This window comes from Protopterus annectens, chromosome 14.part0 (genome assembly GCF_019279795.1).
Source record: "Protopterus annectens isolate FY-2018-M chromosome 14.part0, PAN1.0, whole genome shotgun sequence".
Lineage (NCBI taxonomy): Eukaryota > Metazoa > Chordata > Ceratodontiformes > Protopteridae > Protopterus > Protopterus annectens.
In genome coordinates, this window is record NC_056748.1 from 28,744,454 (window position 1) to 28,768,457 (window position 24,004).

At 42.2% G+C, this 24,004-nt stretch overlaps 1 protein-coding gene across 1 annotated transcript in view; it reads right to left on the reverse strand.

Annotated features, from left to right (window-relative positions):
* Positions 1-24,004, reverse strand: part of FRYL (FRY like transcription coactivator) — a 3,917,685-nt gene that overhangs the window by 3,685,846 nt on the left and 207,835 nt on the right. Inside the window, exon 2 of the mRNA XM_044055727.1 lies at positions 4,070-4,269. Coding sequence (XP_043911662.1) covers positions 4,070-4,269 — 200 coding nt within the window. The remainder of the gene's footprint in view (positions 1-4,069; positions 4,270-24,004) is intronic.

The following is a 24,004-nucleotide window of genomic DNA, read 5'->3' on the forward strand; positions in this document are numbered from 1 at the left end:
GGCTTAACAGGAGCTGGAGGTAAGGAGTCAGGGGTCAGACTAGACTCTGAGAACACATCTACAATGTCTAACACAGGTGGAATAGCTAGAGGCCTGTGTTGAGGTAGTAAAAGGAAGTCTGAGCCTCTTCTTAAGATTCTGAAAAATCTTGGCTCTCCCAGTGTAAGTGCTCCCCCTTATGGTATGCAAGGTTTCCCCAAAAGAGTAGTCCTCAGGAGGAGAAGCTGAAGGAATTGATTCTTCAGCATCAAAATCCTCATGGGGGGAAGGGAATATTCCTGATCAGAAGAGGAATCTGAAGAAATGGAAACCTGATCTGAAGATTCATAGTCTGTCTCTTGCCTAGGCCTCTTATCAGGAGGGGGATGGGAACCCCTGATCAAGGTAATTAAGTCTTCGGCCATTTTGAGCATCTGTTTTTTGGGCATGGAGGCCTGTCCATGTGGCTGGTGAACTTGTTTCTTTGCCTTTAAAGGTGTTTTAGTCTTTGCCTTTGAAGTCTGTTTAATATATAATTGTTTAGGTCTGAATACACTCTCAGAAGCCGATGCCTGCTCAGCGGCTCTGGACCCATCTGAGGGAATAATTTCCGAGGTTCCAATACCTTGAGTTTCCAGCGGCCTGGCTGACTACATGAGGGAGTCGGTAGTGGCCTGCGACTCTAAAGTACCGGGTGTCAGGGGCTGCGAAAGCACCTCACTGAGAACCGGCGACTTGCTTAGGAGAAGCTTTGTCTGTTTTGGACCTCGGTTGCCTGTCTTTTTCTTTGCATTTTTTGTGAACTCCGGTAGTCGAATGGCTATCAGATGACATTTTATAATTAAATCTTCGCCCAAAATAGCTTAATGCAAAATTGTACCGACGCTTAATAGTGCGTTGGTTAAATCTAGCACAAAACCGACAACTAGAAATGTCGTGGTCAGGACCTAGGGCAAGGAATACAGTAAGAATGAAAGTCCTTATGAGGTATTTGCTTCCCACAAGAAATACAATTATTAACTTTTTCTGACATCGGTCTGGAGCAAGAAAAAATTTTCCCCAACGGGGTACTTAGCTTTTAATGAAGACTTTGGATCTGAAACTCGAACACGAAAATCTCAGGAGTCGGCTGACCAGCACTTGCGAACTGCTTATGCTTAGGGCACCGCGCGGCAAGAAAGACTGAAGAAAATGGCGTCGGCTGCATCTTTTATACCCCTGACGACCTGACGTCAGGGAGGAGGCGACAGCAACCGACGCAGGACCCAAGACTTTGGAATTCAGGCCGACTGAGGGCAACCTGCAAGCAGGATAACCCAAATGTAATGACTGCAACAGTGAAACACGAAGAACATCCACAGGATCCTTATTCGAAGAAGAGTCTCGTGGCATACCGGGCTCGGACAGGGCCTCAGTAGCAGCCTGCAAATCCACAGATGCGAGCATCAGAGGCTGCAAAGGCACCTCACTGAGGACAGGAGAACTGAAGACTAGTTTAACGGAAGTGTCGTCGGCAGTTTTGGACCTGTGCGGTCTGTCTCTGTCTTTATCCTTACGTTTTTTCAGATCGGTTGTTGGATGGCTTACTGAAGCCTTATCGGAATTAGAGGACAGAGCAAAAATATCTAGCTACTATAAGGGCCCAACGATGTATAGTTCTGGCGTTGAACAAAGCACAAAAGCGATAGCAGGGGACACCGTTGTCTGGGCCTAAACAGGTGATGCAGTAAGAATGAAAATCTCAGTGTGGTATTTGCTTTCCACAGGTAAGACAATTGTTAACTTTTTCTTACATCTGTTAGAGCAAGAAAAAATGATCCCCAATGGGGTACTTAGCTTTAGAAGACTTCACTTCAATTCAGAAACAAAAAACTCAAGTAGTGGCCGACTGGCACTCATGCGAACTGCTTCTGCTTCGGGCTCCTCAGCAAGAAAGACTGATGTAATGGCGTCAGCTGCCCGAGTTTATACCACTGACTACCTGACTTCAGTCCTGGAGCGACAGCAATCGACGCAGAAATACTAAGCCTCTCGTATTCGGGCCGACTGAGGGCTACCCTGGCAGGGATAACCCAAATGTGATGACTGCAACAGTGAAGCACGAAAAACATCTTAAGACGTTAGTCTTCTCCTCCCCCTTTTCTTTTTTGCTCTGGCAGTGAAACAATTAGAAATGTCAAGACAAGAAAAGAAATGTAGAGAATGTTTTAAAGTGCAAGTAAGACAAATGGCAATTTTTGTTCGAAAATACTATTTGCAGATGATGTACTCAATCAACTAATTTTAAACCTTCTGTAACACATTTGGATATCTCAAACTTCTGAAAGCATCTAACCCTAAAGTTTTAATGAAAACAAAGCAAATTCTACCTTATTAAATCAAAAGGCAGACTCCACTCTAGCTAAACATTTTAAATACTTTGGAATAAATAATAGCAGAAACCATACCACTTAATTACGTCATTATTCATACTCTTAAATTATTAATGTCTAAATGAAATAAAATATTCTTTCCATTCAAAGATGAAATTCAATTAAAGCGCGAATTACCCAAAAATATAGACAATTCAAATCAAATCAACTTCTTTAATACCAAACAAAACTGAAATTGCAGAGCCGAACAAAAAACATTCATATCATTTCTTTATCGTAAAATAGCTTGAGAACAGCAATAAAACATTACACCAGAACTTGGCATAAAAATGGCACTGATACTAGAATTTCGGATGGTGAATCTTTAGCCATAGCTTCTACTTGAAAAACTATATTGCAATAATTGCATGCATCACACAGCTAAATGGAAATTTAAAATAAAAACACACAGAATCATGAAAAACTAATAAATCAAAACAGTGTTGTGGATTATAACTACTTGTACTGTATTTCTTAACTAGCAAATTCCAGACATACCAATTCAACATTAAGACAGCAGTAACATGAAGCAACGCACATTCCTAATTTCTCCTATTTCCTTTGCTACAAAAGTTACAGAAAGTTCTAACATGGCAGACTGGAAAATTAAAGAATATATGTATTTTGTTTCAACAATTTACAAGAAGCTGTCAGCTAACAAAACTCAAATATAGACTGGATTCTGGAGACTGGCTATACAATTAAAATACATGCTTTTTAAAAAAATGCATCTTATGACTGACACTAAAGTAAAAAATTATCCTATTCTAGGAACATATTAATTTCCAGTCTTATACAAATATCGAACACTATTCTGCTGAAACTTTATAAGAACGCAATGAATTTAAGTCATCTATACCGCAATCTTATTTGAAACTGCTGAATAAAACTACTGCACATATTTCTTTGACACAAAGACATTATCCTGATATAAATTATGGAAAAATATTTACACAGATATTAGTTTCTGGCTACTGCTGAATGAAAAACCTTTTTGAACTGTAACAAATTTAGAATTTTAGGATATATTTCATTTTTTTGGTCAAGCCTCACTAACATAAAAACTTAAATTTAAGTACTTCATTATTTAAAGCTCCAATACCCATGCACACTAAAAAAACAGTTGCCCATCCTCTGGTGCCTTTTAGCTGTAGCTAAGAAAACAATTACCTGGAGGAAAAAAAAAAAAAAGTATCGTTTCTCTTCCTTCTTCTGAATGTTTACATAGCAACACTATCTGACACAGAAATTAATACAATGCAAATGTGAACAAAACAGCTTTAATAAGGCACGAATTCTGGCCAAATCTGAAATTACTAGATAAAACAGATATGCTGTGAGTAAGTACAATTAAAACATTATCATATGTAAGATTATCTACTGATTAACAACCATTTGTTACTTTAGTTTTTGTTCTACCTAAAACGGAGACAGGATGCTTTTACTTTAATGGCAAAAATCAAAACTGTTACCTCAACTGTGAAGCTCAATAAAATGCTAAATACAAAAAATACAAATTGGTCTGATCCAACATTATAAAATGAGTTTGTAAAGATATTCTGACCAAGCCTCCAGTTTTTTTAGATTCTCAGACTCCTAGGTAACGATTATGTAAAAGACATGTGTTTCAACTTGAACTTTATTACAACTTTAAAACGGTCAGTGGTGTTATTCCTTACCAATGGCTCAGCCATGACAACTTCAATTTTTTTCTCAGCTTGAATCGCAAACTCAGCAAAAAGGCTTTTGACAACATATTCACCAGGTTTGGTGTCTGGATCAATGGTAATGTCTGACATGGTGATGTTTTTCTTTTCTGAGGTGAAATGGTTACCAGGAGGAACACGATGTCTACTCACACTGCTAAATGGTGCTGAGGCTAAAGAAATAAAAAACAAAAAAGGATTTGAATTACTATACAATATAATGTCATTTTTTTCAACACTAAAGTTTACTATTTCATACCAAATTCTACTTACTATGAAGAAAATACAGTTGTGTACACTTACCATAAATGCAGATGTTAGAGTGTATTCACTGTTGCAGTCATTACATTTGGGTAATTTGCTGGCAGGTTGCCCTCAATCAGCCTGATTAACAAAGTCTTGGGTCCTGCATCGGTTGCTGTCCCTTCTTCCATGACATCAGGTCATCAGGGGGTATAAAACATGCAGCCGACGCCATTACATCAGTTTTTCTTGCCCCAGATGTCAGGTGGGAAATGGGAAGCCACATTTTTAAGTAATATAAAAACACAAAAATATACCTCCAAACAAAAGCAAATACACCAAAAAAGCTTTTAAGCCATAGTAAAGGAAAGAAGAGGTACAGTAAGAGAAAAAGCAGGGGGCTGGAGGGAGGGTAAGCAGGACTGAAACAGTGAATACACTCTAACATCTACAGTTACGGTAAGTGTACACAACTGTACTACGTTCTTCATGTTTCAATGTTTCAGTCATTACATTTGGATAGATTCCCAAAGCTATGGTTGGGAGGATGGATTTTATACAGCATTAGGACCAGCTATAAGGCCCTGCAGGACAGCAGAGGGAAAAGCCAGCTCTGGATTTAGAGAACAAAGGTAAATGGTAATGTTTGGTGAATGTATGAACGGAGCTCCAGGTAGCAGCTTCTAGAATGTCTCTGGAAAGAACACCTCTGAAAAAAGCTGTAGAAGTAGATGCAGCCCTGGTGGAATGAGATCTGATCCCCTGGTGGATAGATTTACCATGGTGCATATAGCAGAAACAAATACAATGGCTTATCCATTTGGAAATAGTCTGCTTTGAAATGGCCGTTCCCTCTGCCCCTGCAGCAAATGCCACCAGTAGTTGTTCAGATTTTCTTTGAGATTTTGTCCTGTTTAAGTTAAATCTAAGTTGTCTGTGTACATCCAATGAATACAGAATCTGTTCCCTCTTGTTCTGTGGATTGGGAAAGAAAGTTGGCAAATGAATGGTCTGATTAAGAGCCACACTGGATACCACCTTAGGCATAAAGGATGGATTGGTCCTGAGAGACACCCTGTCCGCATGAAAAATAATGAAAGGCTCCACTGCCATAAGAGCCTGTAATTCGGAAATCCTTCTAGCTGAAGTGACTGCTAACAGGAAAGCTGTTTTCCAGGAGATAAATTTGAAGTCTGCAGTAGCAGCTGGCTCAAAAGGAGAGAGAGTGAATTTTTCCAATACAAAATTGCAATCCCAGGCAGGGGTTGGAGCTCTCCTGGGTGTTCTTAAGTTTTTAGCCCCTCTGAGATACTGCTTTAGCAGAGGATGAGAGAAGAGGAGAGGTTCTGTGTTGTAACGAGCAGAAATGGCTGAGGCATGGATTTTCATGGAAGAAAAGGACAGGCCCTTGTGAAGCATCTCAGTTAAATATTGTAAAATCTGAGGAATATTGGGCACTGTTGCTGCTTATCCCTTGTGATTGATTCCAGGCACAGACTCCTTTCCATTTGTCAGCATAAGACTTTCTAGTACTAGGTCTTCTTGCCTCCAAAATGACATCCATCACAGGTTTGCTGAGGGATGCAAAGGGTGCATTTAGTTGATTAGCCACGCTGCAAGATTTAAAGTTTGGAGTTGTGTGTGCAGAATTTGGTTGTTCTGCTGTGACAGTAAGTAAGGTGTCTGAGACAGGTGCCATAGTGAAAGGTGCGACACATTGTGCAGGAGTGGGTACCAGTGTTGGCAAGGCCAGCCTGGAGCAATCAAAATCATTTTTGGTTTGTCCTGTTTGACTTTTAGTAGAACTGTGGCAAAATCTGATAGGTTTTTCCAGCTGAATGATAGAGCATCCACTTTCCAGGCTTTTTTGTGATGAGTTCTTGTGCAAAACTTGTCCAACTGACAGTTCTGGTGTGAGGCAAAAAGATCTAGGTCTGGACTCCCCCACTGGCGTGCCAACATGTTGAAAATCCGTGGTTCCAGTTTCCATTTGTGTGAGTCCATGAGATTTCTGCTTAGTCCGTCTGCCAGAGTATTCAGCTTTCCTGGCAGGAATTGAGCTTGTAGTCGAATTTGATAGGTCAAGGCAGTGTTCCACAATGCCATGGCTAGTCTGCAAAGGGGGTAGGCGTGTGTACCTCCCTGCTTGTTTATGTACCACATAACTGTAGTGTTCTGTCTTTATCAGGAATTGTCCTGGATGAAGATAGACCTTGAAGGCTGTCAGTGCATTCTGTACAGCTACCATCTCTTTTTAATAGATATGAAGGTGCATTTGATTTGGGCTCCATTTGCCCTGAATGCACTTCCCTGCCAGATGAGCCCCCCCAAGCATAGTCGGATGCATCTGTAGTTAGGGTTTGTGTGGCAGGGTGTAGAGTGAATGGAAGTCCCTTGTTTTAGTGGCAGGCCTCGGCCCACCATAGGAACTCTAGTTGCTGGCAAGGTATGATAAGAATCATTGTTTCCAGGCTGTGACAATGTTGACTCCATAAACTCTAAGTACCACTGAAGTTTCTTCATATGCAGTCTTGCATATGGAATTAGAAGAATGCAGGAGGCCATGAACCCCAAGGCGTGCAGAATTTGTCTTGCAGATAGCAGGGTTTTTGTGGCCACCTGTTTGAAGTAAGTCGCCAAATAAATTTGCTTTTCTGGCGTAAGGTAAGCCATCTGGGAAGTTGTATTCAAACTTGAACCCAGGAATGTAATTTTTTGAGAGGGTACCAGTTGTGATTTCTTTTCATTTATGGTATACCCTAGACAAGTAAGAACCTTTTTTACAAACGCCAGATGTTTTTGAAGAATGTCCCTGTTTTCTGCTTGAATGAGACAATTATCCAGGTATGGATATATTTGAATATTTTTTTGCCTGCAAAATGTAATTACTGGAGCCAGCCACTTTGTGAAGACCCTGGGGGCAGTAGATAAGCCAAAGGGCAGTGCAGAAAAAGTACAGTTTTGTACCTACCATAAATGTAGATGTTAGAGTGTTCACCCTGCTGCAGTCATCACACTTGGGTTATCCTACGGCGGTCCCGCAGTTGGCCCGAAATCCAACGTCTTTGTCTGGCGTCGGTTGCTGTCGCTTCTTCCCTGACGTCAGTGCATCAGGGGTATTATAAGAGGTATCCAACGCCATTTTCTTCAGCTTTTCTTGCCTCATACATATGGCTATATAAAAATAAAACAAAACCCTTAGGTACAAGCAAATACACCACAGAGGGAGCATAGGATAAAGTGGTAGAGAAGTTCAGCTAGTTCAGAGGGGATGGAGGGAGGGTAACCTGGACTGCAGCAGGGTGAACACTCGAAAATCTACATCTGTGATAGGTACAAAACTGTACTATCTTCATCGTGTTACCCTGCTGCAGTCATCACACTTGGGTTGAATCCCAAAGCTAAGGAGGGGAGGTGGAGTCAAACAGGGTTAGAAAAAGCTAGTAGGCCCTGCAAAACTGCAGTGGCAAAACCAGCTCTAGTCTTAGAGTAAAGAGGTAAGTGATGGAGTTCAGTGCACACCTTCACCAAACACTAAGTAGTAGCTTCCAGAATATCCTTGGTTGGCACTCCCCTGAGAAAGGCTGCTGATGTAGCTGTAGCCCTTGGTGGAGTGGGACCTAATGTTAGCAGGTACTGGTTTCCCATGTTGCGTGTAGCAGAAATGTATGCAATGTCCTATCCATTTAGAAATGGTCTGTTTGAGATGGCTTTTCCTTGTGATCCTGTAGCATAGGCTACAAAGAGCTGGTCAGTTTTTCTGAAAGCCTTAGTTTTATCCAAGTAGTAAAGTAATTGCCTGTGAATGTCCAAGGAGTGCAGGAGTCTTTCTCCTTTTTTCTGGGGATTTGGGAAGAAGGTGGGCAAGTGAATGGTTTGGTTTAGGGCCACACTGGATACCACCTTTGGCATAAAGGAAGGATTAGTTCGTAGAGAAACTCTGTCTTGATGAGAAATGAGGAAAGTTTCCACTGCCATTAGTGCTTGTAGCTCTGAGACTCTTCTAGCTGAGGTTATTGCTAGTAGTAGAGCAGTTTTCCATGAAATAAATTTTAAATCAGTTGAAAAAGCTGGTTCAAAGGGCGGCAGTGTAAGCTTTTCCAGGACAAAGTTGAGATCCCAAGTAAGTGTTGGAGCTCTCCTTGGCGGTCTTAAGTTCTTAGCCCCTCTGAGGTACTGTCTTAGGAGCGGATGTGAAAATAAAGGAGGATCCGTGCTGAAATTGCTGAGGCGTGGATCTTAATAGATGAAAAGAGAAGTCCTTCGTGTAACATCTCAGTTAAATATTGTAAATCTGAGGAATGTTTGGCTCCAGGGGATTTAGGCCTTTAGCCTGGTTCCAGGAGCAAAATCTTTTCCATTTGTCTGAATAGGTTTTCCTGGTGCTGGGCCTCCAGAATGACATCCATAACAGCTTTGGATAAAGGTGTTGGCTGGTTGTTTAGGTAATTTGCCATGCAGCCAGATTTAAAGTCTTGAGCTGGCTGTGTAGAATCAGATTGTCTCACTGGGTGAGCAGGTGAGGAATTTGTGGCAAAATCCATGGTGGGCCCTGGGCCATGTTCCTTAAAATTGGGTACCAATGTTGGAGTGGCCAGTCTGGTGCAACGAGAATCATTTGTGGCCTCTAATCTGACTTTCAGCAGTATCTTTTCTAGAAGAGGTAGTGGAGGGAAGGCATACACTGTTAAATGTTCTCCAACTGAATGAGAGAGCGTCCACTTTCCAAGCTAGTGGATGGAAGGTCCTTGTGCAAAATTTTTGAAGTTGGTGGTTGTGGAGGCTTGCAAACAGATCTATGTTTGGGTGTCCCCATTTTTGAGCTATCATTGCAAATACTTGTGGATCTAGTTTCCATTCGTGTGGATCCATGATGTTTCTGCTAAGGTAGTCTGCCAATGTGTTTTTCTTTCCTGGCAGGAATTGTGCTTGTAATTGAACCTGGTAAGACAGTGCAGTGTTCCACAAGGTCACTGCTTGCCTGCAGAGGGTAGGAATGTGTGCCCCCTTGCTTGCTTATGTACCACATAACTGTGGTGTTGTCTGTCCTTATTAGTAGTTGTCCTGGGTGTAGAAGGTCCTTGAAAGCTGTTCTTTTTGATTGATATGCAGGTGTCTCTGATCTGTAGTCCATTTGCCCTGAATGCACTGCCCTGCCATGTGTGCTCCCCAGGCATAGTCCGATGCATCTGTTGTCATAGTTTGCCTGGCTGTGGGTAAGGTGAAAGGCTGACCCTTGTTGAGGTGACATGCCTGTGCCCACCATAGAAACTCCTGTTGAAGGCAGGGAATGAGTGGAATCATTGCTTCCAAACTGTGGCTGTGCTGAGGCCATACACTTTTCAGGTACCATTGTAATTTCCTCATATGCAGTTTTGCAAATGGTATTAGTAGTATGCAAGATGCCATGAACCCCAAAGGCCTGCAGAATTTTTCTTGCAGGGAGTTAGGTCTTTGTTGCCATTATTTAGAAATACTGAAACAGCTGTCGTTGTTTGTCTGGCGTGAGATAAGCCATCTGGGCCGTTGTATTTAAGCTGGCACCCAGGAATGTTATGTTTTGTGAGTGCACTAGTTTTGATTTCTTTTCGTTTACTATGTACCCTAGGCAACTTAGAAGGTGTTTGACAAATGCCAGATGCTGTAAAAGAATGTCCTTGCTTTCTGCTTGAATAAGACAGTTGTCCAGGTATGGGTATATTTGAATTCCTCTGTCTGCAGTATGCAATTACTGGTGCCAGGCATTTTGTGAAGACCCTGGGCTGAGTAGATAAGCCAAAGGGCAGTGCAGAGAATTGATAATGCGTTGAACCTGCAATGAAGTGCAAGTATCTTCTGTAATTTTGTCTGATAGGGACATGCAGGTATGCCTCCTTGAGGTCCAAAGTGACTAGCCAAGCATTCTTGCCCAGCATGGGAAGAAGCTGCTGTAGTGTTAGCATCTTAAATTTTCGTACTTGCAGATAGGTGTTCAGAATTGAAAGATCCAGAATGGGTCTCCATGCTTTGTCCTTTCTTGGAACTAGGAAGAGTTCTGAGTAAAATTCTTGTCCCTGCTCCTGTGTAGGTACCTGTTGAATGGCTCTCATGTTCATGAGAGCTGTAATTTGTTTTTGTGCCTCTGCCCATTGATTTGCTGGCAGGTTTGGCATTCCTTTGGATCCTTGGTAAGGTATGAACGTGGAATCTGTATCCTTGAGAGATGATGTTTAGAACCCATTTGTCTTTTTGTGGTGATGTGCCAGTTTGTCTGCAAAAAATGCTAGTTTTCCTCCAAAGGGTGTTGCCAGGAGAGATTTGTTTGGTAGTTTGAGGATAGAGTCATTGTGTCTGCCTTCTGCTAGCTTGGGGCCTGTCTTCTCCTCCTTTCTGGGTAGCAGAACCCCATTGGCGAGGTTTGTAAGGGCCCTATGACTGACCTCTGCCCATTGGGCATCTGTATTTGCCCCTCTGTGATCTGTCTGAAGCTGGAAAGGAACAATTTTTTGTTGGCTAATTTCTGCTGAAGCGAGGGGGTTGTACCTGCAAGAAATCCTTGACAGTTTGCATAGATTTAGCCTTATCCTCCATTTTCTTTAAATCCTCTTCTGTTTTGACACCAAATAATACATCCTGTTGTAAAGGTGCATCTAATAATTTTGCTTTAACATGGTCAGGGAGGGTTTGCTCTTTTAACCAAGCAGGTCTACGAATGACTGAGCCAGTAACAGCTGCTCTACAGGAAGCTGCCAGTGAATCAAATCCGCATTGTAAAGTATGCTTGCCCACCTGTTCAGCTGCATGCAACAGATCCTGCATTTCCTTGAATTCAGGCTGTTCTGAGTGTGTGTGCTCATTTTTTGTTTTAACTGAGACATCAGGAATTGTTGATATTTCAACATGTGAAACTGGCAATTTAATGCTCTCATAGCCAGAGTTGCAGAGGTGTATATCTTCTTTCTCCATCTATCTAGGGCTCTGGAATCTTTCAGAGGGCACAGGATTTTTAGCCATAGAAGCCTTTGCTCCCTTAGGACTCTGGGATATGTTTTCTGGGTCAGCTACAGAGCTTTTATAAAGGAATTTGTGTGAGTCAGGTACTCTGTAGTATCTGTCTGGTTTGGCTGGAGCAGAAGGTAGAGAGTCTGGATTTAAACTAGACTCCAAGTAGACATCATCCACAATGTCTAAAACAGGAGGGATAGCAAGGGGTCTGTGCTGGGATAATAAAAAGGAACTCTCGGAGCCTTTTCTTAGAGTCTGAGTAATCCTGGCCTTCCCAGTGGAAATGTTCCCTCATGGTCTGTAATGTTTCCCCAAAGGAGTAGTCTTCAGGGGGAGATGCTGAGGGAATAGAATCTTCAGCATCAGAATCCTTATAAGGTGGAAAAGTGTAATCCTGTTCCACAGAAGAATCTAAGGAGAGAGAAACCTGGTCAGAGGATGCATAATCTTCCTCTCGTCTTTGTCTTTTATCAGGAGGGGGATGGGAACCCCTGATAAGGGTAATTAAATCTTCACCATCTTAAGCATCTGTTTCTTAGGCATGGGGCCTTGACCTGTAGTCTGATGAATGGTTTTCTTAGGTTTTAAAGGAGTTTCAAGCTTAGCATAAGATTTAATGGTGAGTGTAGTAGGTCTTAAGACACCTTCTGCAACTGAAGGTGTTTCCTCTGCACCAGTGTCTAACTCTGCTGCGGTGTCAGTAGATGGCTGCGTCGGCCTAGTAGACTCCGTTTGGGAGTCAGCAGCTGTCTGGGGTTCCAGCTCTGTGGTAGTCAGGGGCTGCGTAGGTGCCTCACTGAAAACCGGAGAACCACGGCCCCCTATGGGGAGTCCTTGAACAGAAAGTGCAGTTGCAGAAGTCCTATTTACCTGCAACAGTAGATGTCTGTAGAACACACTGCCTTACTGCCTGTGGGTGTGATGGACCAATCATCTGGCAGTACAGGGTCTGCCTTACAAACCCACAGAGGGGACCCCTTTCAGTTTGCCAAGGTCCAGCAGGAAGAGATGGAAACACAGTTTGCCAACACCTACTGTTCAAACACCAAAACACACACAAAAAATAACCGCCATAGAGCAGAGTTCAATGGCATCCCAATCACCAAACTAGGTACATGAAAAAGAGGGGGGGTAATGGGAGAGTGCTAGTAAGGCAGTGTGTTTTACAGACATCTACTGTTACAGGTAGGTAGGACTTAATGCAATTGTACTACGTTCAACAGACACTGCCTTACTGGCTGTTTGGTTAGATTCCCAAAGCTTACTCAGCCTGGAAGGAGGAAGGATAACTGTTCAGAAGCCCCTGGAAAACAATAAGTCCTGTGAACCCTGTTCTGGATTCAGAAAAGGCATCCAGCGTGCAGTGTTTTGTAAAGCTATGGACAGGGGACCAAGTTGGTTCCTCTAGAATAGAGAGTCCAATCCTTTCCAATACGCCACTGAAGAAAAGGCCCTGGAAGAATGCACTTTTACCTTGCCTGGATTTGTCTTGCCATTGTGGGTATAGCAAAAAACAATAGGAGAGCCAATTAGGGATGGTTTGCTTGAGAGACAGGTTGACCCTTCTTTATCCCTGTGTAGGGAATAAAAAGCTTTTCAGCCTTCCGGAATTGTTACATTCCCTCAAGATAGTAACTGAGCTGCTGGTGCATACAAGGCATAAAGTATACTCTCTACATTATTCTAAGGTTCTGGGAAGAACACAGGGAGGTTGATAGACTGACAGAGTGAATCCTAAGACCACTATCAGCATGAAAGAAGAGCTAGTTCCTAACACAACCCTATCCCTGTGAAAATAAGGTAAGGTTCTCCCCACCACGAGACCATGCAGCTCAGAGACTCTCCTTGCAGATGTGACAATAAAAAAAAAAAGTTTTCCAACATTAAGAGCTTCAAAAGCCTGAGCACCAGGTTCAAAAAGTGGCAGTCAACTTTTCCAGGACATAGCAGAGATCCCACGAAGAAGGCATTTGGTTACGAGGGGTCTCATACAATACCCCCTTTCATGCAGTAAGAAACAGAAGAAAGAGGGGGATCCACTGGAAGACCAGCATAAGTTGCTGCTAAATGTACTTTACTGAATGCATACAATAAGCCATCCTGAAGCATCTCACATAAATGTTCAAAACCAGAGGGATGTTAACATCAAGGGACTTCCGTTCCTGTTTAGGCACCACTTAGAAAACCTCATCCATTTCAATGGCGCCTCTGTTCCAGTTCAGGCACCACTTCGAAAACCCCATCCATTTGTAAACAAGATTTTCTACTAGCAGATTTTTGGGCCTCCTTCAAACACTTTATGCACTTCTTTATGAAACAAACGCATAAACAGAGTAAAGGCTGAATCATCCAGGCCATCAGTTTTAGTTGCTCCAAACTAGGGTGCACCCCCCCCCCCCCCCGCAAGACTGTGATAACTGGAACAGAATTTCACCAACTGCCTGTTTTGAAATGAGACAAACAAATCTATTTGAGGAGTTCCCTACATCTGCACTAGATCCTGAAACACCACTGATTTGAACTGCTACTCATGCAGATTTGCTTAGCCTATTTGCCACAACATTCTGCTCTGATGGGATGTATGATGCCTGTAGAGTAAGAGAATGCGGTAAAGCCAGTTTCTGAGCCATCACTGCCAACTGGTACAGAGGCTATGCGCTTGTGCCCCCTTTGCTGAGGTACCACATCACTGTGGTGTTGTCTGGAACCACAACAGGAGGACCCAGTGTCCATAGGTGGGGAAAGACTTTCAAAGTGAATCACAGCCAATATTTCTGTGACAATGATGTGCTTCCATATATCCTTGGGTTACCAAGTGACTTGCACTCCCACTAATGCAGCTTCACAAGAAAAGTAGGAAGAATTTGGCCAATTTGCTCCGGAACAGGTGGGAGGAAGGAAGACTTGGATCAATACTCAACTGTGTTCTCCACTACCATAACTCTAGTCTGATGAAGGCAAGCACTGGCAACTGGGATTCTAGGAAATGTAGGTTCTGGGTCCAACAATTTTGAACATACTACTGAATGTTTCTCCTGTGGAGATGAGCGAGCCAGTGGTATCATGAGAATCATGGACACCACCAGTTATAGAATTTTCAGGAAATCTCTTGCCTATGCAACACTCTTACATAATTTCTGCATTTCTGAGATTTCTCTGGAAGGACAGGAACTTGTCTTTGGGAAGAAAGACTATTCTTTTGTAGGTGTTGATTAGGCACCCCCAGGAATTTAAGTCTTTTTAATGGCAAAGGTGACTGGGGACACAAAAGCAAAGTCCGGCTCATTCAACAGAGAATTGCTAGCTTTGTTAAAAACATCTTCCAATGCCAGAATCAATGAAGGGAAGGTTGCCATGTACAGGGCTTCATCCTCCAAAAGATAATCTACATGCTTACCTCAGGGACGACTGACTGCTCCCAACTGATCACATCCTTAAATCTAGCCAGCATTTGGGAAACAGAACACTTCTGTTTGGGTTTCTCAACCTGTTCATCCGCAGATGAAACTGACTTCTGAAACATCAGATTCCAGATCCCCTTCGAAATCAGGATTCTGGGGTAGCTGAATGGGGGTGGGACAGATGACGTTACTACAACTTTGGTTTGCATTCTGTAATCAAAAGCCTGAACGGATCTAGCCATAGGCACCAGCACAGGTATAAAACAGTTGGAGATCATGTAATATACTGGGTCTTCTATCTCTTTTTTTGCATACACTACACTAGTGGGAGAATTCTGGGGGGGGGGGGGGGAATACATCAACAAAGGCAACAGTATCAGACTCCAAATCAAGCAAAAAAAAAAACTAGCCAGAGCAGTACCAAATAATGGCTGCACGGTCAGCCAGTTAAAAAAAACGAACAATTCCACTATCCTCCCCTCTATATAGCAATATGAAGTTGACTTCAGCAGAGATACTTTTCTGAACACTGCACTGAACCATGTAAATAGATGCAGCCTACAACAGTATTAGATAAGGAAGAAAGGATTAAGCCTATGAAGAATTCTTGTCAGAAAATAACAAACAAAATGGCAGCAAAATCAACATTTAAATGGAAAAATTGTTTAAAAATGCTGTAATCTTGCTCAATTGCCTCAAGGAAAAAAACTGCAATATCAGCAAGTTTTCCTGTCAAAAGTAGCAAATGAAGCTTTTAAATCAACAGAAAAAAAACAGGTGCGATTAACTTGTGGTTCTGAAAGCACAAGGTAATTCATAGGTTGGTACTAGGCTAGCGGCCCTAGGGCCTGTACAAGCCTAGCCATAACAATTCCCTGGCTATTTCTTTCCACAATATTTAATTTCCTGGACCCGTCTAGCAGGGCGACTGACGTGATCCCCGGGGTAAATTTCCTATCGCCCATACAGTCGTCAAGCGTAACAGGAACTGTAGTAAAACAGCCTTACTATAGAAACTTGGACTATCACAAACGGCCATAAAACACATTTCCAAGGTTAAAAATCCTCGGAAACCAGCAGTAAGGTTATTATAAACAAACTACGCCTTATTACAGGGACGGTCTACAAGATCAAACTGAACTTGACAAAGTCAGAGCATCTTCTTTCCTTCTCCCTACCCTTCCTTATGCCACCTTCATACTCATCAACCTGCAATCCACCTCCCTCTCCTCACTAAACCACTGTTACAAAATAACAGAATTCACCTAAAACAACAGCTATCGAACTCACCACTGTATACTTCCGTGGCTCGAACTACAACACCCACTAACTCACAATCTGTAATTTCCCTGAAACTCCTATACCTAACTGACAAGTGTCCAAGCCCAATCAATATGCTCCACCTGTATAACTCCACCAGACCACTACACAAGCCCCCCCCCCCCCCATTCATGCAGTCATTTCTACAGATACAGTAAGGATGATCATTCACACACTTATACGTTAAAGTGTTTGGCTGTAATAATCCAGACATTTCACTGATGTACTTCTGTTCAAGCTACTATTGACTGTAAGCAAATCCAAGAACTCTACTGGAGACCCACTATACTCCTCCTATACTGCAAAAATCTGGAACTCTATACACCAACCTCTTGGGCAAACTGAAAAAGCTAAATCATTCAAAAATCAGCTAAAGCAATATCTACTGGATAAATACATATGCTTATGTTCTACTCATGGCTATGTCTTTACCCCAGCTATGCCTAGAACTTCCTACAACTTGAACTTTTTTAGTCACACATTTATGTCCCTTTCTCAACTCCTCCCGCACCCCTTTATCAGCTTCTACCTAGCTCACCTTGTCAGCTGTAGCAGCCACAACTCCTAATATATCTTGGAAAACATACTGCATATCTAAATATCAATATTGCAAATTGTTTTTTCTACTGTATATACTTAACATTCTTTCTAGATTTACATTTTCCTGTAACAAAACACCTATATGTGATCATTCTAATTTGTAACTACTGTGGATTTTTTCTCCCAGGGCCTCTGCTGAAAAAGGGGCATCTGTTTGCCCAATTGGACTATTCTGGTAACAAATGCAATAAATTAAATAAATGAATAAATCTGCATTTAAAGTGAAAACTTAAGCATATACAAAACTTCTAATCAGGAAAAAAAGGAGGCAGGAAATTAAAACGCCAAAGTTTTAATTTTTTATAAATCTGAACTCAGCAGCTGAAAAGATCCAGCATAAGGTGCTAGCAGTCTTCCAAGAGATCCTTCTCTTACTATGGCAGTAGAAAATCAGAAGAAACCGGTCTGTGGGATTAAACGGTAGCCCCTGTGTTTAATCCCACCCACTGAAAGGCAGCTGAAGCTTTAGTAGATTGCCAGAAGAGGGCAAGAGGGCACAACTAACCAAATAGCATTAAGGCAGTGTGTTTATTGAACATTTTGGTGATTTGCTTGTTTTCTGGGGAAGCAAGGTCTACTTTTGGTGCACCCCTGCTGTGACAGGTCTATGAAAACTTCTGCAACATTCACTGGGTCTAGAAATAATCTTCTCAGACTCTCTGCAAGAAGTTTGTCTTTATTTGGCTATGTACAAAGCTATGGGAGAGAGTCCTAATCACTGAACCACTAGCACAGTTCCACTACTAATCCACACAGGTGGTAGGAATGAGTTCCTCCTTGTTTGTTTATACACTACACCACTGTGGTGTCATCTGTTACTATCTTGATTGCACCTGAAACTAGTCTTTCTCAGAATGCTCAATGCCAAATTAAGTGCCATCATTTCTTTTACACCAACATGCTGTGCTGCTAGATGACTATCCTATGTCCCTTGGATCTTGAGCGGTCTCCAGTTACACTCCCCAAGCCAGGTACAAGCTTTCTACAGATAGGGTTTGAATACTTATTGGGAGTTAGAAATGGGTGCCTGGGTTTGCTTTGACACTTTCTTTTTTCAGGCAAGTTAAGAGGGATTGCTGTTTCTAGGAAGTACTTCTGTTGTGACAACATTTTCCAGTAACCACTGTAGTTTCCTCAGTGCGATTTTGCTGATGGAACCATTAGGATGCAAGAAGCCACATATGCCAGGACGCTGAGAAACTTAACTTGCAGTTACGGTCTTTTTGCAGTGCAGGTTCATGAGGCACTGCAAAAGGAATAAATCCTTTTCCCTCTGGCAGAAAGGCCTCCTGTTGGACAGTCTAGGTCTGCCCCGAGAACATTAGTCCTGGTGCTGGGTGAGAGTATACACTTCTGCATATGGAGGGTCTTCTGAAAAGCAGTACATGGTGATTTGCATAGCTGTCAACAGTTCTGCTGGTGATACAGTCTGGACCAGGCAATCAGTTAAGTATGGGAAAATAAGGACCCCCTTGATTCTGCAGAAGGCAATCACTATTGCCAGACATTTGGTGAATACCCTGGATGCAGTAGATAAGCTAAATGGTAAAGCACAAAACTGGCAGTATAATTCCCTTGACTGAAAACATTGGAATCTTCTGTGTACCTGCAGAAAAGGAACATTAAGGCAGGTGTCTGCAGTCACAACCCAAGCCCCTGGGAAGATTTAAAGAAAAACAAAACACTTTTTCCCCTTAAGTGTTAACATTCAGAACTTTGGTACTACCAGGAATTTAAGTTTTGTAGTGTCCAGAAGTCACCATGCTCTTTTTTCTGGGGACTAAGAAGAGACAAGAGTAGAATCCTGTGCCTGCTCCACCTGGAGGAGACTATTGGATGTAGCCTAGCAAAAGATGCACTAAGGATTGGAATAAGTTCCCTTTGCTGTTGTCAAAGGGGTATGGGATGAGTAGAAAGGGTGAGATTTTCTAAAACTGAAGGGGATACCCCTTTTTGATAATCTACAGTACCCATTTGTCTTGGGTGGTCTGCTACCAATGGTTGAAGGTGGTCAGTCTTCCTCCCAGGAAGGAAGGGGAATGGACTTAGGCTGGAATTTGAGGGGAGATGCTCGGCATAGTTGTAGGTGCTCTCTGGGAGGGACTGGGTCATTAGAACCTCCCCTCCATCAGGAATGTCAGTTTGCCATTGGGGTACATGGGCCTTTTCCCCCAGATGGCTTTGTTTTTATGTTTTGATGGAAAAGGCCAGAACTTTCCTGGGATAGTTCCTGTTGTATCCACAGGTATGGGAACAGTAAAACTTCTTTAACAGATTTTATCTGCTTCCCCTTTTGTCCAGTCTGTTGAACAACTTCTTCACTTGAGTCCAAATAGATGCTCCTTGTCACGTGGAGCATCTAGGAGCTCTACTTTTACATGGTCTAAAAGCGACAGAGTCCTCAGGCCAGGAATATCTCCTCTTCATGAACCCCATGGCGATGCCCTGGGAGATATGTGACAAGACACCTGGAGACTTGCACTACGCAATTTCTAGATGTCCCTCTGGAGGCTCTTATCTTACACCCCCCTCTGCCTTAGCTTTAATTTGTTCTTGCACTGACTCGAGGTAGATGAGCATACAGAACTGTCGGTTCATTGTCATCATGGCCAGGGTGGCTGAGGTGTAGGTCTTTTTGCCAAACCGGGCAGAGTCTACTCTCCTTATCATTTGACAAAGGATTCTTGAATGCATGCCAAGATGATCCCTTGAAGAAATTTGTAAACATCACAACTGATCTGCAACTGGATTCTTACAAAGATACCTGTGCGACTCAAGCACCCTATAAAAACAGTCAGTCTTACTGGGGGCAGTGGGAAGGGACCTGGGATGCAAGAATATGTACACAATTCTCAAACTTCATAGACTAAAGGCATAAGTCAGGGATCTAAGGGCAGAGAGGCTCTGTAGCTTTCTACAGTTAGCTTGGTCCTAAGAGAATTCCTTAGACTTCCAGTTACAGGATTCCTTCATCCTATGAAGGTTATCCCCAAAAGATAAGTCTTCAGGGTCTGAAGAGGATGACAGGGTGTCTTCCAAGTTTGAATCCACAAACTACTGGGGGACAACATATTCTGCACATGCATGTTCATCTTCATCCTACATCTCTGAGGAATCTGCACCTCAGGGGAGGGAGTTGGAGTATCCCTTTTTCTTTTCCCACAAAAGGTTCTTGACAAGTTCCTTTTCCAGGGTGGGCTGCAAGACTTCAAGAGGTCTTACACCAGCCTGACTTGGTCCTGTGGCAAGACCTGGGTTGAGGAGGCAGGGTACTCGGGCAGCAGTGGCTAAAGCACACCCACCTCCTGCCTTTTAGTCTTGGGTGTCTTGGGCTTGAGGCAGTCAAGGCCTCTGAGGATGGGCGGCCATGGCCTTGATTCGTTTCTCAAGTAATGCTGCTCAAACTATTACCAAGAGAATACTGTCCTCATCCTTGGTCATCAGAACCCTGGTGTCATAAGTTGTGGCCTATTAAACAGCTTAAGACCCAATCTGATGTGAAAGTCAGAGGACTTGGCCAAAGTCATGCTGTCCTATAGACAGGATGCACCAGTGGACTCTGGCCTAACAGATATTGGACCAGAGGTCTGCAAAGCCACCTCACCAGAGTTGGTGATCTCGACCCCAGGTGAGAAGTAAAACATGGACACATCTTCACATTCTTCTCCTTAGGAGCTTGTCTTCTTGCTTTTTCAGGATGACAGCCTGGGAACAGGTAGATACCATAGCATGTGAAGACCTAGCCCCACCTAAATCTAAATGCTGATGGAGGGATTTGGACCCATGTTTTACAGTTTGTTGTTGAACCCAGCACAAAAGAGGCAGTTAGACATGTGCTGAGGACCTAAACAGAACCACGGGAATGGAAGTCTTTGTGTTGGATTTGTTTCCCCACATGAAAGGCAGTTAACTTTTAAACAGTAGCATAAAAAAATAAAGCAAGGAAGATCCCCAGTGGTGTTCTTGCCTGAATACAAAAGATGGAAAAGACATTCACAAACATGGTGTTGTGCATCAGACTACATGGTAAGAAAGAATTGAAGATGGTGCTAGCTGAAGAAACTTTATATCACCAATGTCCTGATGGATGGCAAAGAACATCTGTCAGCTGGGGGATGGTGAAAGTACTGTATTCAGGATGACCATGAGCTTCTGTACATCAGGGTATCACAAGACTTAATACTGCAACACTGACTACAAAAAAAAAAAAAAAAAAAAAAAAAAAAAATAAAAAAAAATAGAATTCCAAGTATCTCTAGGAAACATAAGAATGTGCCCTGCAATAAATGGCAATACAACATGTGTCAAGTGCTAATAACTTAGAAATAATGGTGAACCAGGAATCTCAAATGGAGAGCATGTTTGTTATATGTTTTTCTCAGAATCTGACTAACTGCTCTGATGCCTATGCTACATTGTGAAATTTGAACTTGGAAGACGTTAAGGAATCTTCCCCAGCAAGCAAGAAGAGCAAGGAGTATATGCCCTCCAGCGAGTCTCTCAATATTAGAAAATGAGAAGCCATGAAAAAAAAATTCAGGACATTTATTTAACGGCACTTGTTAACCGGGAAAGTCCACTGGGTCAGAAACCCATCTTCAGTGGTGACACAGGAAGAAATGCTCCAGATACAATACAAGATTATTACAAGGACAAACTATTAACAATAACAGAACCGTGATAAAAATGTTTTTACAATTTAGTAATAAAAGTAGACCAAGTAGATTTTTTTTTAACACGTCAGGTAGGGTGTTGTTGTTATATATGTAGTATTTTAGTGGAATTACATATTCAGTCTTTTATGACAGTACTGTATGCATGAATAATATCAAGAGCTACCAATCTATTTAAGCACTTCGACAGATGAGAGGTTAGTAGTGTAAACAAAAGACAGCAAGAAATAAGACAGTGAAAGAAAACAGAGATTTGTTATGTCACAAAGTGAAAGAACATAGTTAACTTGGCAGATTTATGTTAGGAACATAAGAGTTTGAGGATTTGGCAGAGTTCTAGGATTGGTTCTACAGTAGTCTACAGATATGGCTACAAAGGCAGATTTGATGGTGAAGAAAGTGGGTTTTTAGGGCAGTTTTGAAGGTTTTTATGAAATCAAGTTCCGTAATGGAGGGGGTAGGTTATTCCATAATTTTGCTATGGAGTGTGAGTATAAGCTTTCTCCAGCTCTTTTATTGGGTTTGGATACACATAGCAGCTGTTTATTAGTGAACCGAAGATTCCTAGAGGGGTTGCAGGTTTGTAGGATATCTTAAAGTGTGGGGCAGTTTTCTGGTTTATATACTAGTTTATGACCAATAGTGAGTTGGGTGTAGTGGAGGTAATATAGGAACTCGAGACAGTTCAATTCCTTAATGGTTTGGCAATGATGTGTGCGGTTTGGCAGGCTGTTGGCATATTTTGCTATTTTATGATAGCATGATTGTAATTTGTTACTGAGAGATGTCTGAAGGTTGCTAAAAATGAGGGAGCTGTAAAGGAAGGAAGGGAATAAGAGGGTATTTGCCAGCTTTGTTGTTGTGGGTTTATCTATGAAAAAATTGTGTCTGTAAAGCTTACCTAATTTGAAATGTGTTTTTTTAAATTGCATTAATTATATGTTGGTTAAAGGATAGTTTGTGATCTATAGTAATGCCTAGTAATTTTGCAGAGTGCACTAATTCTATTTCAGTCTTGTTTTGGGAGTAAATTTTAAAATCTTGTGGAGGTAGTCTGGTTGAGAATATTAGTAGCTTATATATTTTTGCCTCACTGAGGGGTGCCCAGTGGGAGTGGGTGTACACCAGGGTTCAGCTCTGAGCCCACTGCTGTTCATACTGGTAATGGACTACATCAGCAAACAGGTTGGAGGGGTCAGAGCAACAAAGCTGCTGTATGCAGACGATGTGGCAGTACAGGCGGACACTGATCTAGAACTTCAGCAAAGGATAGGAGAATGGAATGCAAATCTGAAGGCACATGGGATGAAACTAAGCACAGATAAGACAGTGGTAATGACAGCAGATTGGGGAAATCAGAAGAAGCTGAGAATAGAGATAGATGGGAAGATAGTGGAACAGGTAAACAGCTTCAAGTATCTGGGAGGGGTGGTTGAGGAGAAGGGTAGTCTGAATGAAGAGGTCAAAGCTAGAATCAGAGGGGCTGCAGCCAACTGGCATAGAGTATCAGGTGTAGTATATGACAGAAGAATGCCAAAGAAGCTGAAAAGTAAGGTGTACAAGACAGTGGTGCGACCAGTACTACTGTATGGTACAGAAACCTGGGCAGTAATGGCAGAACAGTTGAAGAAGCTAGAGGTGATGGAAATGAAGTGCCCGAGAAAGGTGGTAGGATGCACACTGCGGGACAGACGAAGAAATGAGGACATAAGAGCAGAAGCCAAAGTAGTTCCAATTGCAGAAAAGATCAAAGAAAACAGATTACGATGGTATGGGCACACGTGTAGAAAAGCAGAAGACAATCTGGTGAGGGAGATTTGGGACAGACAGGAAGAAGGTAAGAGGAAGCAAGGGCGTCCAGCAAAGAGGTGGATGGATTGTGTGAAAGAAGATTTGCGACAGTCAGGCATTAGTGTTGAAGAAGGCAGGAGAGTGGCACTGAATCGAGAAAGTTGGCGACAGTTAATACGATACCCCGACCCCATGTAAATGGGAAAAATGGGATGATGATGATATTTTTTAGGATTTAGCAGTAACTGTGCTTCACTAAGCTATGTTTCTACTGCTGAGAATGCATTTGGTGTTAGGTTTGAGACATTTTGGAAGTTGTTAGAGGAGGATATGATGGTGGAATCGTCCACATATTGGATGAGTGGACTTTGAAGGTAGACTGTATGGAGATTATTTACAAACACATTAAAAAGTAAAGGTCTGAGAATTGACCCTTGGGGGACACCAGTCTTATTGACCAGGTAACCAGCTTGATGGTTTTGCCATCTCAAAGACTGTCTATTATTGAGGTAGTTAGTAAGCCACGTAAGGGTATGTTTGGAGCATCCTAAAGTTGCTAGTTGCTGAATTAGCTTAGTTTGTGACACTGTGTGAAAAGCTTTGGACAGACCTAGTAAGACTACAGTTGTTAACAGACTGGCGTGCAAAGCTTTGTTCACAGTGTCTATAAGAGAGAGTAAGGCTGTAATGATACTGTTTGCAATATGAAAGCTATGTTGAGTAGGGGCCAGGAAATTGTCAGTGAGGTGTTTTAGTAGTTGAGTATGTATACACTTTTCTAGCATTTTTAATAATGGTGAAAAGTATGGAAATGGGTCGATAGTTAAAATGTTGGTACTACCACCTTCACAAAGTGGGGTTATTATGTATTTCTTCCAACCTTGAGGGACTGTACA